Genomic DNA, 16,141 nt, shown 5'->3' on the forward strand with positions numbered 1-16,141 from the left:
TTGAGAAAAAGTCAATTGCCTCTTTGGCCAAGAACTTGTTGTGGGACCCCAAGTGAACTATTTCCTTTGGATGAGCTCATGTTCCCTTGAGATTTCCCAGGTAGAGCCCAAGCCAATATTGGATTCAGCTTGGAGGGTAAATCAAGGGAGAGAATGTCAGAGAGAGGAAATAACAGCCAAGTCCAGGCAACGGAGAAGGAGAAAGTTGGAGGTGGCACAAGTATTCAGGAAGCCCTGGCCCTTCTGCTCCAGTGAGCAGAAGAAAAAGCAATAAATGTCCTCTACTCCCTGCTTGTCTAAAATTCTTGCATCTCCATCAGTACTTCCTACCTTTGGGCTCAGCAGTGCTCTCTTTAGACTCTTCTTCTCTTATGCTAACCATTCCCCTCACTTAGCACTCATAACCTCAGCCCCTTTCCCCCACTGAGAAGTTTTTATCAGAACCTCCCTATGGTGGGTTGAATTGTGTACCCCATGGACATGTCCTTGATCTTGGTCTACATTCTGGCAGGTGTGGACTCACTATACAGAAGATCTCTTCACCATGTTATTTCAGTTAGGGTGTGGGTTCCCTGAATCAGGTTGGGCTTTAATCCAGATTACTGGAGTCCTTTCTAGGCAGAGTGAAAGTCAGACAGAGAGAGAAGCCAGGAGACGCCATGTCACATATGCATTGCCATGTGACAGAAAAACCAAGGACCAAAGGTTGCCAGCAGCCAGCTCCAAAAAGCCAGTCTCCTGGAAAAAAGCATCACTTTTCCTGACACCTCAATTTTGTACTTCTCCTGACCCCAAAACCATGAGCCAATAAGTTCTTGATATTTTTAAAGCCAACTCACTGTATGGTATTTGTTTTAGCAGCCAAGTAACTAAAACTCTTTCAAATATGGGACCATTGGTGGGTCCGGGAGAGGTATCATGGGATGGGAAGAAGAGTGTAGCAGAGAAAAAGCCAACTTATCAACTTTCAGCACTTTGTTCTGCTTCACCCTTCAACTCTAATTCAATCCACCACCAAGTCCTATTGGTTCTATAATCTTTATAGATATTCTACATAGCTCTCAAGTCCATTCTTTCCCTTTCCCCAACTCATGCCTACCTCATCATTCACTTGCCCTCTCTCACGGGTGTCCTAAAGTCAGTCTGCTTCAGTGTTATTTCCTTTCAAACCCACCATTTAATTGTAGCCAGAGTGGTCTTTTTAAACCAGTCCTTTTCTCTTCCCTGCTTAAAACCCACCCATGGTTTTCCATTGCAAGTCTCTGGATAAAGCCCCAGCTTCCAAGACTGATATCAAGTCTTATAAATCCTGCCTCTCTTGACGTCCAGCTTGTATGATAGTTTCCACTCATGTGGAGCCCTAGCCATCTTTACTGGACACCTTCCCTGCCCATTCTCACACTTGCCTCAGAATTCCAGAAGTGATCTTCGGCTTCAGGGTTTCTAGACCCTCAGATATGATGAAATATAATCATGATTCAGCTGAGATAGCATTTCCTCTCTGAGGGTTTCCCTCCCCACCAATAATGCCTCTTGCATGCCCAGATATAAACCACCAAAGGGATGCATTGAGTTTTATCTGGCATGAAGCTTATTGAAGGTAAAAGCTCAGATTCATTCTTTGGGAGGCTGCTATCACAGACAGTGCCTTTGTGTGAATTACAAAAAAGCACTCCTACAGAAATCTGCCCCTTTCTCTCTGTTGACAGAGCCCTGCAATAACATGCATGGTTTGGCCAATAGAGCAAGGCAATTTGGTCCCCATTCACTGCCTCTTCCAAGCTGTTTTGCCTAGGGCACAACTTACAAAGGCAAATTCATGGACCTTCTTGGTTATGCCTGTCTCCTTTCCCTAGAGGGAGGAGGTCATGAGCAGGAAGAAAGACAAGGAAGGGGGCACCTGCTGAATTCCAGAAGGTAGGGATGATGTTGGACTTCAGACTCTTCAGGTGAATTCTGGAGCCTAATGTGAGGCTAAAAGAAGTACAAGAGGCAATAGGAGATGGGAACTAGTTAGGAAAGACTACTGAAGTATAATGGAATTCCAGAGTAGGGAGTCAAGATTTGGTAGGTGACAGAAATTGCAGGGGGAGGGGGAGAAGAGCCAAGAAGAAGTCCCAGTCCAGTGGATTCTGTAAAATTTCTCCTTGGGGCCCAGGTTTTCTCTTTGGGGTTAACCCAGCCTGCCTTTCCTGGCCCCACAGTGACACACCTGTCTGACTCCAGCAGGAGCCTAGATTGAAGTCTTGTCCCTGTTTCTCCAGCAGATGGCAGCTGCGCCCAGGACCCAATGCCAGTGGAGAGCTGAGCATACTCCTCCCTATGTGCTGGTGGGCCTGAGGCCAGGTGACTAAAGCTGCTACTGCCCCTGGCAGACCCAGAGGGAAGATTGATGGCACAGACATTGCTGGGGCTGGCCAACAGAGCCATTGATTTTCATTTAGGAGAATAATTAAATATTAATTTTCACTTTGTTAAGCTGGGGAGGCTGAATGAGGCCAATTCTGGCAGGACCAGAGGGAGCCAGGCCATGTTAGGGGCCAGAAGACGAAAGGGATAGGGCGGGGCAGGTGTATCCAGTCATTGTGCTCTCCAGGACCTAAGACCCGTATCTGCCTGAGCTTGGCCCAGGTAACAGTGTAGTGGTTAATTAAGTGGTTTCTGGAGCCAGATTACCTGGGCTCAAAGCCCAGATCTTCTTATTAGTAGTAACATGACCTTGGGCAAGTCACTTGATTTTATTTCTATGACTCAGTTTCCTCATCGTTTCTCTTCCAGAACTGCTCCCAAGACTCTAGGGCTTCACAGCCCTTATCTCAGGCACCCTCAGCTTCATGGAGCTCTCAGGTACCCCTTACCTTATGGAGACCTGTGGCTGGTTAAGAAGAGGTGTTGTTCTCCCAAATCTCATTTTAATTTTTTAGTGCCTCCCATTTGCCTTCAAAATAAAGTCCAAACCCCTCACCTTGGCATTCAAAGCTTCCTCTTCAACCTCTGCCCACTGTGGATCTTCTTTCCAACTTGGCCCATGCTCACATGTGCCATCCCTTCACCCCAATCCCATTTTACACCCATCCTGTTCCCTTTGTCTTTGCATCTTAATAATGCTGTGTCTCACATGGAATGTTTCAGTTTGTCCCATTGACTCTAAATTCTAGCAGCAGAAGTCATTTGCTCACATGGTTGGATGAATAGTGACTACTACCACTAACAAAGCAGCTCTTACTATTACAGCTACTACTCCCACCAGCTAAGCCATATTTAATGCTTATTTTCTGCCAAAAATTGTGCTCTGTATTTTGCATGACTTAGTTCATTTAATCATTACCACTCTATGAGTTCAGTTTTTTTTGTTTTTTTTTTTAAAGATTTATTTATTTATTTAATTTCCCCCCCTCCTCTGGTTGTCTGTTCTTGGTGTCTATTTGCTGCGTCTTGTTTCTTTGTCCGCTTCTGTTGTCGTCAGCGGCATGGGAAGTGTGGGTGGCGCCATTTCTGGGCAGGCTGCTCTTTCTTTTTCACGCTGGGCGGCTCTCCTCACGGGCGCACTCCTTGCGCGTGGGGGCCACGCGGGGGACACCCTTGCGTGGCACGGCACTCCTTGCGCGCATCAGTGCTGCGCCTGGCCAGCTCCACACGGGTCAAGGAGGCCCGGGGTTTGAACCGCGGACCTCCCATGTGGTAGACGGACGCCCTAACCACTGGGCCAAAGTCAGTTTCCCTATGAGTTCAGTTTTACAGATGAAGAAACTTAGATTTAAAGGTGAAGATTTGCCCAAGGTCACAGAGCTAGTGAGTGGTCGGGTCTGGCTCCATACCAGGTCTATTTGATTTCAGTGTCTGCATACAGAGAATTAGCAAGGAAGATAATTTTGGTATTATTTGGCCCTGGGTCCCTAAGAATGGGGCTTCAGTTGCATCGGTTACTAGGATTGGTCCTAGAATCTGATATTCCCTTTATAGGATCTGCTGCATGAGCTCCAGTCAAAGCTCCTCCATTGCTGGAAAGTTCCAATTCAGAGACCTCTTCACACTGGGCAGAAATCAGTGTGTCCATTGCTCATACCCACTGATCCTGATCCTGCCCTCTGGGGTCACCCATAGAAAACCAAATCCCTCTTTAGAATATGAAGGTAGGGGAAACCAATGTGGCTCAACCAATTGGGCTCCCATCTTCCATATAGGAGGTCCAGGGTTTGATGCCCAGGGCCTCTTGGTGAGGGTAAGCTGGCCCATGTGGCAAGCTGGCCCATGCAGAGTGCTGGCTCACATGGGAATGCAGCCCCACACAGGAATGCCACCCTGCATGGGAATGCCGCCCAGCATGGGAAAGTTGCCCCGTGCTGGAGTGCCAGCTGACGTGGAGAGCTGGCATGGCAAGATGATGCAACAAGAGACACAGAGGAGAGAAAATAAGAAGACGTAGCAGAACAGGGAGCTGAGGTGGCACAAGAGAGTAATCGCCTCTCTCCCACTCTGGAAGGTCCCACGTTCAGTTTCCAGAACTGCCTAATGAGAATACAAGCAGACACAGAAGAACACACAACGAATGCATACAGAGAGCAGACAATGGGAGGAATGGGAGGAACGGGGAGAGGAGGAGAAATAAATAAAATAAATCTTAAAAAAAAAAGAGAATATAAAGGTAGTCTTCCCCACCCTAAAATAGTGTTTATCGAGCTTTTTCTCTGTGCCAGGCACTTTAAGTCTTGATTAATCCTCACAATAGCCTACTGAGCTAGGTATTAGTACCAACTCCTTATCGATGAGGACATTGCAGCTCAAGAGGCTAAGTAATGTATGCAGAGACAAAAAAACAAAACAAAACAAAACAGCACTGGTAAATGGCACAGCTGGGATTCTAGCTATTATTTTATGATAAATTCATGTCCCCACTCCATCCTGGTCATTTTCTAGTATGCCAATCACCATCTTAAATAAAGTTTAGAATTGACATAATCCTCCAGGTTTTGCCTGCCCATGGCATTGTATAGTCCTCTAGACACCACACTGCTTGGACAAGAGAAAATGAGGATGGTGTAGTACAGCTTTCTCTTGGTAAACCCATGCTAGATTCTAATGATCATCACTTTTATGGTCAATAGGTCTCCAATTGTTTTTTTCTTTTCTTTTCCTTCCTTATTTCTCCTCCCTCCGTTCCCTTCCAGCCCCCTGCTCTGTTGTCTGCTCTCTGTGTCCATTTGCTGTGTGTTCTTCTGTGTCTGTTGTATTCTCATTCCGTGGCTCCAGAAACCCATCCTGGGACCTTCCTGAGTGGGAGAGAGGTGATCATTCTCTTGCTCAACCTTAGCTCCCTAGTTCACTATGTCTCATATTGTCTATTCTCTGTCTCTTCTTTTGCTGTTGCGTCAATTTGCTGCGTAAACTCTCCGTGTGGGCGGCTCCACTCCTGGGTGGTCTGCCCTCCTGCACTGGGCTGCACTCCTTGTGTGGGGGGCACCCCTGTGTGGAGCAAAACTCTTTTTGCACAGCGACATTCCATGTGGGCCAGCTTGCCACATGGGCCAGGAGGCCCTGGGTATCAAACCCTGGACCTCCTATGTGGTAGGTGGAAGTTCTATCTGTTGAGCCATATCCACTTCTCTCTCCAATTGTTTTTTGCCCAATGATTAGTAAACAGCCATCACCAGACCAAATACCATTGGTACATACAAGCCTACCTCACCATAGAATCACTCTTTAGCCAAGTGTTTGGGGGTATGAGGGGGAAGGCAATAATAACCATAACAACCATTACAGGAAGAGGACCAGAGGAAAGTGACATCAAGGACTCTGGCACAAGAGAAAATGGGATCCCAGCCAGCAGAGACCCTACCCCATGTATCCACATACGTGCTGACACCAGTGACAAATGATACTTGAAGGCATAATTTTAGCCAAGGTGGAGAAATTCTAGTTTAGCCTGTGACACTGATGCCTCTCCTAAAAGATGGGGTGGAACACTTAGTCAAGGGTCCTGAGCTTGTTTCTTTGAGCCAGAGAACTAACCATAAAAGAACTTGTAGCCATTCAGGGCCAAGTTAAGCCCTCTTTTAGAGGGATGACTCTACTTCTGGTTCCTGGTCCCAGCCCAGCCCTCATGGTATGCACATAGGCATACCCCCAAGCCTGAGGTGATTCCCACCCACCCCCAACCCTCGTGGACTTACCCCTGGCAGGGTCTTCTGCTCGTGCAGTGCACTCTGGGCCTTGAGAGCAGAGTCCCGGGCGCAGTAGGTGAGGAAGGCACAGCCTGGGGAGGAAGAGGCTGGCTCAGGAGGTTTCCTGAAAACCCCAAATATTTTGCCTGGAGAGACCCCATTAAGTTGACAAACACAAGGCACTCTGCTTTAAGCAAGGACGCTACTGAAAGATCTTCTCTGCCTCCTACCTTCTCTAAACAGAGGGGCTGCATGTGCCTGGGGACCTGTGCCCCAGTTTCTGGCTCCCTTGCATTTGTTTCTGGTCTCCTGTCCAGGGGACATATGTACACACATCTAGTCATATGCTCATACAATCGCATACCCCGCCCTCCAGTCATAAGTCCTTTTGGCTCAAACCTTACTAAGCGGCTTTGCCTTCAACGTTAGCTCCAACTTCCCCCTCCCTTTTTGAATTGATACTCACTGAGTCTCCCAGGATCAGCCTCAATTCTTTCTCAACCCACCAAACACCTGATTCGGCTTACATCCCTCATCAAATAAGAGGAGGCAAAAGAGAAGGAGAAGGGTTAGGGCCAAGTGACTTCCCAATATGTCCCTCCTTCAAGTTTGGAGATGGGGAATGAATTAATTTGAGGCTTAGAAGACAGGCTAGTTTAAGAGCTTCCTGTTGGTGGGTGTTTCCAAAGATCCCTTAATCCTGTCCAAGGAGACTGATCCCTCATCTCCCCGCCCCCTCCCAGGGCTTAAAGATAGTGTTTCTTAAAGGGTTACTGTCCCCCAAATCTGAGTCCATTAAAAGAAACAGAAGATATGGGGCAGAGAAAGCATCCAGAGTGAGCTAAAGAGCTCGGTCTCAGAACCTGTAGCCTGATACAGGGCATTGAAGTGGGGTATTGCTTCCTTTCCAACAGTCACTGAGCAAAGACTCTTCCTTCTGGAATGATTTACTAGAAAATAATTATTGAATACCTATTACAGTGGGGAATTAGGATGGGCTTGGGGGTAGAGTGGCAGTAAAAGAGATATATTCCATGCCTTCATGGGGATTATGTGATGTATCATGGGAGGCACCTAATTGAGTCTACAGGATTGTTTCAGAGAGGCCACTGAGCTCTGAAGAACAAATGAGGCAATCCAGGTGAAGAGAAGGGTGGATGAGTATTTCAGACAGAGGGAGTAGCATGTGTGAAGTCTCTGAATCAAGAAAGAATTTTGAGTATTGGAGAAATGGGTAGAACATCGGTGTGGTTGGAGTTTGGTGGGGTGGAAGCACAGTGATTGTGAGGTGTATAGGGGTCAGATGGCATATGGCCTTGGAGACTTTTGAACTTCTTCTTAGGAGCAAGGGAGGGCCACCAAGGGGTTTTAAGCAGGTGTGTGACAAGATAAGATATATGTTTTAAGAAAGAAATTTCCAAATGCAGGAGGGAGGATTGAAGGAAGAAATAGTGGGTGTGGAGAGTTATTGCAGGCTTACTACAGTTTTCCACTTAAGCCTCAGCAGATTAGAAAGGTAAATTAGAATATTTTGAAGGTGTCTTCTATGTGGCTGCTCTGTTAAGGTGGGTGGATGTCTGACATTCACTGAGTTAAATGGACCTTAGAGAACTCTTGAGCCAGTCTCTTAGATCAAAAGGGAAACTGAAACCCACAGAGTGTATCAGTGGCAGGGCAGGATTTAGGAATCCCCTCTCAAGCTGGGGTTGTTTTCAAAGAACTGTCTGTCTCCCTTGGTACCCAGTCATCGAAAGGAAAATGAGTGACTCTGGCTTTGAGATGTCACTGTTGCTGGGGACAGGGTGGGGATGGTATTGACTGAGGGACCCTCTCCAATCATCTTGAAAGAAACAGGTGATCGTTGCCTTGGGCAACTGAGGATTGGTTTGGGGATAAAACACCAAATGCCTGATTTGGCTTACATCCCTTTTCCACCTTCTGCCATCAAGCTATATCAGCTGACATCAGAACTGGGCGGGAGTGGGGGCCTGTGTGAAAGGTTCAGGGGGCCCAGTTTCTGCCTAAAGAAGTCCTGTGTGGACTACCCGGGATAGGGGGTAGAAGACTAGAGGAATGAGATGACAGAGAAGTGTGGCTTGAGGGACAGAAAAATGAAATAACAAGGAGAGTTAGAGCTAAATGGAGAAAAAGAGAGAGAATATGAAGGAATAGTTCAGAAATTGTGATAGGGTTTGCATAAGAAAAATGAGAATTAAAGGTATTCTATACGCTTTCCTTATTGTACAGATGGCCCAGAAGGATTAACAAAAGATTAGTTTGTACTTACAATTTGAAATAGATGTCTAGAAAAATAAGTTGCTGTAGAGAAGTGGATAGACAGAAAGTCAGGCAGGCAGACTGCATTAGAAGGAATCTGGATGGTATTGGTCTTATCCTGTTATGCCCCCTTTTTAGAATAAACCCCTCAAAGAGTGGGAGATGCACTTTGACCTGACTGGTTCCAGTCTTTCTATGAGTATCTCTCCACATTCCTACATTAGTGTGCCTAGGAACCCCTTAAGAGTTGAAAAGAGGTGGCAGCATGATTCCAGCTCCCAGCCCTTAGGAGTGCACCTTAATCTGTGACCTAGGGCTTACCACTTCTCTCTTTGGAAGATCTTGGAAGATAATTGGTGACTCTCCCCCAAAACTCTGAAACCACACCATGGGTAGGGGTGGGGAATAAAGGCATTTCTCCTCAAATCATGTTGCCTTGCCCTGCCCGTGTATAGCACTACACTTCCTCACGACTGTGATTCTGGCTTTTAACTCCAGCCCAGCTTGGACAGACTTTTCTGCATGTAAACAAGCCTCCTCCCTCTCTCTACAGGGAGAAAGGGGTGTGGCTGGACAGGGTTGTGGCGACTCTGTCTCTCTAGTTAGGGCAGGGAGAAGACACCCTGCTGCCTTTTCCACCTGACCAATCCTGAGGGTGCTCTTACCCAAGACCAGTGAGAGAGGGAAAACAGGGGGCCATAAGGCAAATGGGAAAGAGTGAAGAAGAGACACAGCAGTGGAGGGATTAGAGGATGAAAGAAGTGTGGGTTCAGCTGAGAGAAAGCCTGAGATAAGGGGGAAAAGGGTGGTAAGAGTTCCAAGCTGAGGTCAGGGTTCTAGACTCAAATTGGAAGAGGTGGAGACTTGGGATTCTGGCAAAGGGTAAGAGATATTGGGGTTATTGTTGAGTATGGGAGGGGGGCATTTGGAGCTGAGGGTCTCCTGGGAGGGGAGTTGGACTTTGTGAATTAGCCAGGTCTGTGTTCTGAAGAGAGTGAGAGTTTGAGTCTCTGGGTTTTAGGTTGGCAGTCTGAGAATCAAAAGAAGGCTCTGGGAGTTGGCTGGACTTGGAGGCCAGAATGAGGGGTACAAGTCCAACGCACAAGTGAGGATGGTTAGGCCTGAGTGGAGTTGCACCAAATTGGGGTCGAGGGGTAAGGAATGCTTGAATCCATTCCTTAGATGGGAGATTGAGTATATTAGAAATCAAGAAGGTGGAATAAGTTTCCAAATTCCAGAATTTGGGATATGTAATGGGAGGGTGGAGGAGAGGTCCAGCTGAAAGGCAGGGACTGTGGGGTGTGAAAGGCTAACAGTATGGAGTTGGAGGTTAAAGTGAAGATGTTAGGAGACGGGAGTGATTACCAGAGAGAGGATGTCAGAACATTCTCGGCTGGGGCTCTGTGACCTGGGGCCGGGGCCGGGCTGAGACGGGCTGGTACTGGAGTGGTATTAGACTGGCTCTAGCAGGGCTAGGACCCGGGCTGCGGCTGGGGCTGGGGTTTGGGCCGGGCCGCACTCTAATGCGATTGGGGCTGGGCAGGGCTGGGCTGGGCTGACCCCGCGCACCTTTGTGGAGGCCGGTGAGCCGGTCCTTCAGTACCGTCAGCTCGTAGATGCGGCCGAACTCCTCGAACAGCGGCTTGAGGTCCTGCTCGTCCAAGCCCCGCGGGATCTGCCCCACGAAGAGCTTGATGGCGTCGTGGTCCTTCATGGGCACGGCGGGACCCGGGTTCAGCGCGCTCATGCCGACGCCGCTGTCCGCGGTGCTGAAACCCAGGCGCGGGCCGGGGCCGACGGGCGGTGCAGACCCTCCCGGCGCCGCGGCCATGTCCCCGCCCGGTCCAGCCTCCCGCCGGTCCCGCCGCTCCCGCCGGTCCCGCCGTCCCCTCCCTGGGCCAGGGGAAAGGGGGCGGGGCCCGGGCAGCGCGGGTGGGGGGGCCCCGGGGGCGGGGCCCAGGTGGAGGGGCGTAGAGGGGGTGGGGCGGGCTGGGAAGGGGCGGGGCGGGGGGCGGGGCGGGCCGGGGCAGTGGGGCGCTGGGGTCTGGCGTGGGGTCCCAGCCGGGAGCTCTCTGGCCTCCCGCCGGAGCTCTCCCGGAGCCGAGCCCCTCGCGCCAGCCCCGGTGCTTGGTGACGTCAGGCAGCTGCCCTCCGAGTCTACGCAAATGATTTGCATAATAAGGAAGCAGCGGCCAATCAGAGCTGGAGGTGGCCGGGCTCGGCCCGGGACGGGAGGGGCCCGGGCTCACGCGCTCTGCTCGCCATGGCAACCCGACCCTCGGGGGCCCGGTGTTTGTGGTGTGTGTGCGGGCGTGGCCGTGGATCGCGCGTGTGCGCCTCGGACCCAAGGGGAAGGAGCTTCGTCATGTGCGGTGGCGTCTGCGGGAGTCGGAGCTGACCCCCTCCCCGCTCGCATGCACACACGGGCACACACGCAGGCACACACACCTCCAATCACGGGCGCGTTTCCTGCGGGGGTGGGTGGGGATTCCTTTCCTCCATCCCCACTACCAAAGCCAGTCCCCCGAAGCCGCGTCCACACCGCTCCGTTACGGACCTCTCGTGCCTTCAGCCACTTCCTCACTCTTGAGCCTCAAGCATGTTATTCTCTCCTGTAGCCTAAATAATGAAGAAGTAAATAAATAGATGATAGAAAAAGAATGAAAAACAAAACACTCGTTGAACACTGATTCCTCCCCAGAAGAGGGCGGGAACTTACATTAACAATATTTACTCCGCACCCGTTTTGAACCAGGTGACTGGTAAATTCCAATTCTGTGAGTTCAGGAGTATTAGCCACCTCTTCCGGAAAAGGAAGCTGAGGCTCAAGGTTAGGGCTAGGCCCGCTCCTAACGTTTGCTGGGATCAAGGCAAGGGTAGAAATGGAAATACACACACCATGTGTCTAAATATGTAAAAGTTAAAAATAAAAGAGTTTGTTAAATAAAATGTTCTTTTTTTTACAAATGCACGGTCAACATAACAAAAATGAAAAATATACATATAGCTAGGTTTTTTATATGACTGAAAGTTGGTAAAATATCAAGATGACTGAGTTTTATTATTCTCACACAAATCTGGATATTTCCTTGATGTGCCAGCAAAGTTTGGATGGAGGGGTAATAAAAAAATTCATAAATTTATTCTATAAAACTTTTTTCTTATCTTCCTACAGTAAAGTTTCTAATTACATTGTCTTTTTTTAATTATAGAAAAATCATGCACAAAATACAGGTTCCATACACCACCCTATTACTAACACCTTGAATTAATATGGTACGTTGGTTACAAGTCAGGAAGAAACATTTTTATAATTATAACTATTAACTAAAATACATCATTTGGCAGCAGACTTGGCCCAGTGGTTAGAGCGTCTGTCTACCACATGGGAGGTCCACAATTCAAACCCCGGGCCTCCTTGGCCCATGTGGAGCTGGCCCATGCGCAGTGCTGATGCGCGCAAGGAGTACCCTGCCACGCAGGGGTGTCCCCCCGCGTAGGGGAGCCCCATGCGCAAGGAGTGTGCCCTGTAAGGAGAGCCGCCCAGCGAGAAAGAAAGTGCAACCTGCCCAGGAATGGGGCCGCACACATGGAGAGCTGTCACACAGAAGTGGACAAAGAAGCAGCAGCAGCAAATAGACACAGAAAACAGACAACTGGAGTTGGGGGTTGCGGGGGGGAAGGGGAGAGAAATAAATAAATAAATAAATCTTTAAAAAATAAAATACCTCATTTCAATAGTTTTCACTGTTCGTGTTGTACAGTCCTATGTTTTTTAAAATTTTTATTGAATACATTTGCAACCTAAAACTTCCCCTTTCAACTACATTCAGCTATGTAATTCAGTGCTGCTAATTATATTTATGATGTTGTGCTACCATCATAATTATATTGTTTTAATATTTGGGGGGGGGAGTGACCCATCTCAGCTGTTTGCTAACCCATTATCTCTTTTTTTTAAGATTTATTTATTTTTTTTATATTTATTTCTCTCCCTCTTCTCCCCCTCCCTCCCCAATGTAGTCTGCTCTCTGTGTCCATTCGCTGTGTGTTCTTTTGTGTCCACTTGCATTTTGTCAGCAGCACTGGGAATCTGTGTCTCTTTGTTGTATCATCTTGCTGGGTCAACTCTCTCTGTGTGTGGCGCTTCTGGGCAGGCTGCGCTTTCATCACGCAGGGTGGCTCTTCTTGCAGGGTGCACTCCTTGCGCATGGGGCTCCCCTGCGTGGGGGACACCTCTGCGAGGCACAGCACTCCTTGCGCACATCAGCACTGAGCCGTGGGGCCAGCTCCACATGGGTCAGAAGGCCCTGCGTTTGAACCCTGGACCTCCTATATGGTAGGCAGATGCTCTATCAGTTAAGCCAAATCCACTTCCCTCCACTATCTTTTTATTTAGTTTTTTTTTGTAGTTACATACATAACATTTTTATTTTTATTTTATTGTGATTATATATATACAACCAAAAATTTTCCTTTTTAATCAGTTTCAAGTGCATATTTCAGTGGCACTAATTATATTCACAATATTTTACTACCAATATTCCCATCCATTACCAAAAGTTTTCCATCACCCCAAAAAGAAATTCTGTACCCATGAAGCATTAACTCCCCCAACTTCTCCCCCAACTTCCCTGCAAATCTACTTTCTGTCTCTTTGAATTTACATATTCTAGGTATTTTCTATAGGTGGAATCATATAATATTTTCCTTTTTGGTCTGGCTTATTTCACGCAAAATGCTATCATCAAGGTTTATCCATATTGTACCAGAACTTCATTCCTTTTTATGGCTGAATAATATTCAATTGTATGAATATACCACATTTTGTTTACCAGTTCATCTATCTTTTCTGATGCCACCTCAGGGATGGGGTGGGAAATGACATCTTGTTACAACTGGACAAGGGTGGAAGCCTGTCTCATTTATTCAACTCTGCCATTGTAGCATGAAATCAGACATATAAGATATGTAAAGGAATGGATGTGTCTAGGTTACATACATCCAAAAACTTCTTACTTAAGAAATAGGCAGCTGTAGGTTTTGATCCATGAGCCATAGTTTATTGACCCCTCTTCTAGTGGTTACCCTTGAAAATCTTAACATGCACTCTTTTTTTTTTTAGATTTATTTATTTATTTCTCTCCCCTTCTCCCCTCCCACCCCCCTGCCCCAGTTGTCTGTTCTCTGTCTCTATTTGCTGTGTGTTCTTTGTTCACTTCTGTTGTTGTCAGTGGCACAGGAATCTGTGTTTCTTTTTGTTGCATCATCTTGCTGCGTCAGCTCTCCGTGTGTACGGTGCCATTCCTGGGCAGGCTGAACTTTTTTTTTTTTAAGATTTATTTATTTATTTCTCTCTCCTTCCCCCCACCCCCCCGCCCCCGGTTGTCTGTTCTCTGTGTCTATTTGCTGCGTCTTCTTCTTTCTCCACTTCTGTTGTCAGCTGCATGGGAATCTGTGTTTCTTTTTGTTGCGTCATCTTGTTGTGTCAGTTCTCCATGTGGGAGGTGCCATTCTCGGGCAGGCTGCACTTTCTTTCATGCCGGCGGCTCTCCTTACGGGGTGCACTCCTTTCACGTGGGGCTCCCCTACACGGGGACAACCCTGAGTGGCACGGCAATCCTTGCGTGCTTCAGCACTGAGCGTGGGTCACCTCCACACAGGTCAAGGAGGCCTGAGGTTTGAATCACAGACCTCCCATGTGGTAGACAGATGCCCTAACCACTGGGCCAAGTCCGCTTCCCAACTTGCACTCTTAACATCTAACTTTACTCAATATCTCTACCTTTCTCTCAGACCATGGAAGAATTTTGAATATTTTGACTCAACTTACCATCTCTCTTATACAGTGTTTTATCTAGTTTGGGGGAGTTCTGTTTCGTGTTTTTGTCCCAAATTGGGCATTATTGTTAATATTTTATATAATCCTGTTTATTAAGAATGACCTATGTGGGAAGTGGACTTGGCCCAGTGGTTAGGGCGTCCATCTACCACATGGGCCTCCTTGGCCCGTGTGGAGCTGGCCCATGCACAGTGCTGATGCGTGCAAGGAGTGCCCTGCCACGCAGGGGTGTCCCCTGCATAGGGGAGCCCCACGCGCAAGGAGTGCGCCCCCTAGGGAGAGCCGCCCAGCGTGAAAGAAAGTGCAGCCTGCCTGAGAATGGCGCCGCACACATGGAGAACTGACACAACAAGATGACACAACAAAAAGAAACAGATTCCCGTGCCCCTGACAACAGCAGAGGTAGACAAAGAAGAGCACGCAGCAAATAGACACAGAGAACAGACAACTGGGGCGGGGCGGGGGGGGGGGGGAGAGAAATAAATAAATAAATCTTTTAAAAAAAGAATGACCTATGTATTGCTTTCTTTCATTTTTTACCACATGATGATAATAGTATGAAGAAGTGGGGAGGGAGCAGAGGTATGGAGGAGCAAAGTTTTTTAAAAAAAATCTAATTCTTATAACTTGTCTTTCTTATAGGATTATTTTCTTTTATCTGAATTTCATTCTTTAGAAAAGTAGTTATCAAACTTAGTTTCACATTAAAATCACTGAGGTTGAATCAGAAGAGCAAACAGTAGGGGGTCCTCCCCAACATTAGGAAGGGGGAGGAGGAAAGGTCTTAAAAGGCCTAACCTGGGGCCCCCCACACATGCTTATCCTGTAGCATGCCTGCAATCCAAGTCTCAGATTGTGTACTTATCTCTTTTCTTGTTTATTAATAAACTTTTTACCCCCTTGCATATCAAAACAAAAATCTCTTGGAGTGGGGCTATATGCCTGTTTAGGAAATAACTGCGAAGGCCCTAAACTCTCACCTTTGACTGGCTTTGAGCCTCTGTACAAGCAGGAAGTGAAGACTAAGGCAGAGTTGTAAAAAGCTTGTTTGGTTGTTAAAAGGATGCCCCAACAAGCACAAAGAGCCCCATAGCTTATTGGCTTCAGCCAGTTAAGGAAATTTCTGTTACACAATTAGTTAACCACTAAGTTAACCAAGCAGTGACTTCATTGGGTATACATGATAAAGAATACAATCTATAAAGAATTAGATAAAGGAAGTTACCAAAGAACAGAACTACAATAAAACAAATAGTAATAACAAGAAGTCCTAAGGATGGGAGAGAATCTGATTCCTAGAGTTGCCACAGCATATTATTGAAAATGTCATTTCTGATGAAAAAAATATATATAAGATATGCAGAGAAACAAGAAAATATGGCCCATACTCAGGAATAAAAGCATTCAAGAGAAGCTGGCCCTAAGGAATCTCAGACATTGGACAAAGACTTTTTTTTTTTACTTGTGGTAACATATATGCAACATAGAATTTTCCCGTTTTAACCACTTTCAAATTACAGTTCAGTGATATTAATTACATTCACAATGTTGTGCTACTATCACCATCATCTATTACCAAAATGTTTCCATCACCTCAAATAAAAACTTTGTACCCATTAAGCAATAATACCCTCTCCCTCCTGCCCCTTGTATCCTGCACTCAACTTTTGAGACTAAGACCTTTTTTTTAAGATTTATTTTTTATTTATTTCTCTCCCCTTCGCCCCCCCCTCCTCAGTTGTCTGCTCTCTGTGTCCATTCTCTGTGTGTTCTTCTGAGACCACTTCTATCCTTATCAGCAGCACCGGGAATCTGTGTTTCTTTCTGTTGTGTCATCTGGTTGTGTCAGGTCTCAGTGTGT

General features: G+C 47.1%; 1 protein-coding gene across 1 annotated transcript in view; it reads right to left on the reverse strand.

Annotated features, from left to right (window-relative positions):
* CELF6 (CUGBP Elav-like family member 6) overlaps positions 1 to 10,291 on the reverse strand; it is a 34,515-nt gene extending 24,224 nt beyond the window's left edge. The window contains exons 1-2 of the mRNA XM_058294457.2: positions 10,008 to 10,291; positions 6,171 to 6,253 (exon numbers count right to left, since the gene is read on the reverse strand). Coding sequence (XP_058150440.1) covers positions 6,171 to 6,253; positions 10,008 to 10,269 — 345 coding nt within the window. The 5' untranslated portion in view covers positions 10,270 to 10,291. The remainder of the gene's footprint in view (positions 1 to 6,170; positions 6,254 to 10,007) is intronic.
* Positions 10,292 to 16,141: the final 5,850 nt, after the last annotated feature.

This window comes from Dasypus novemcinctus, chromosome 3, assembly GCF_030445035.2.
Source record: "Dasypus novemcinctus isolate mDasNov1 chromosome 3, mDasNov1.1.hap2, whole genome shotgun sequence".
In the NCBI taxonomy this organism is placed as follows: Eukaryota; Metazoa; Chordata; class Mammalia; order Cingulata; family Dasypodidae; genus Dasypus; species Dasypus novemcinctus.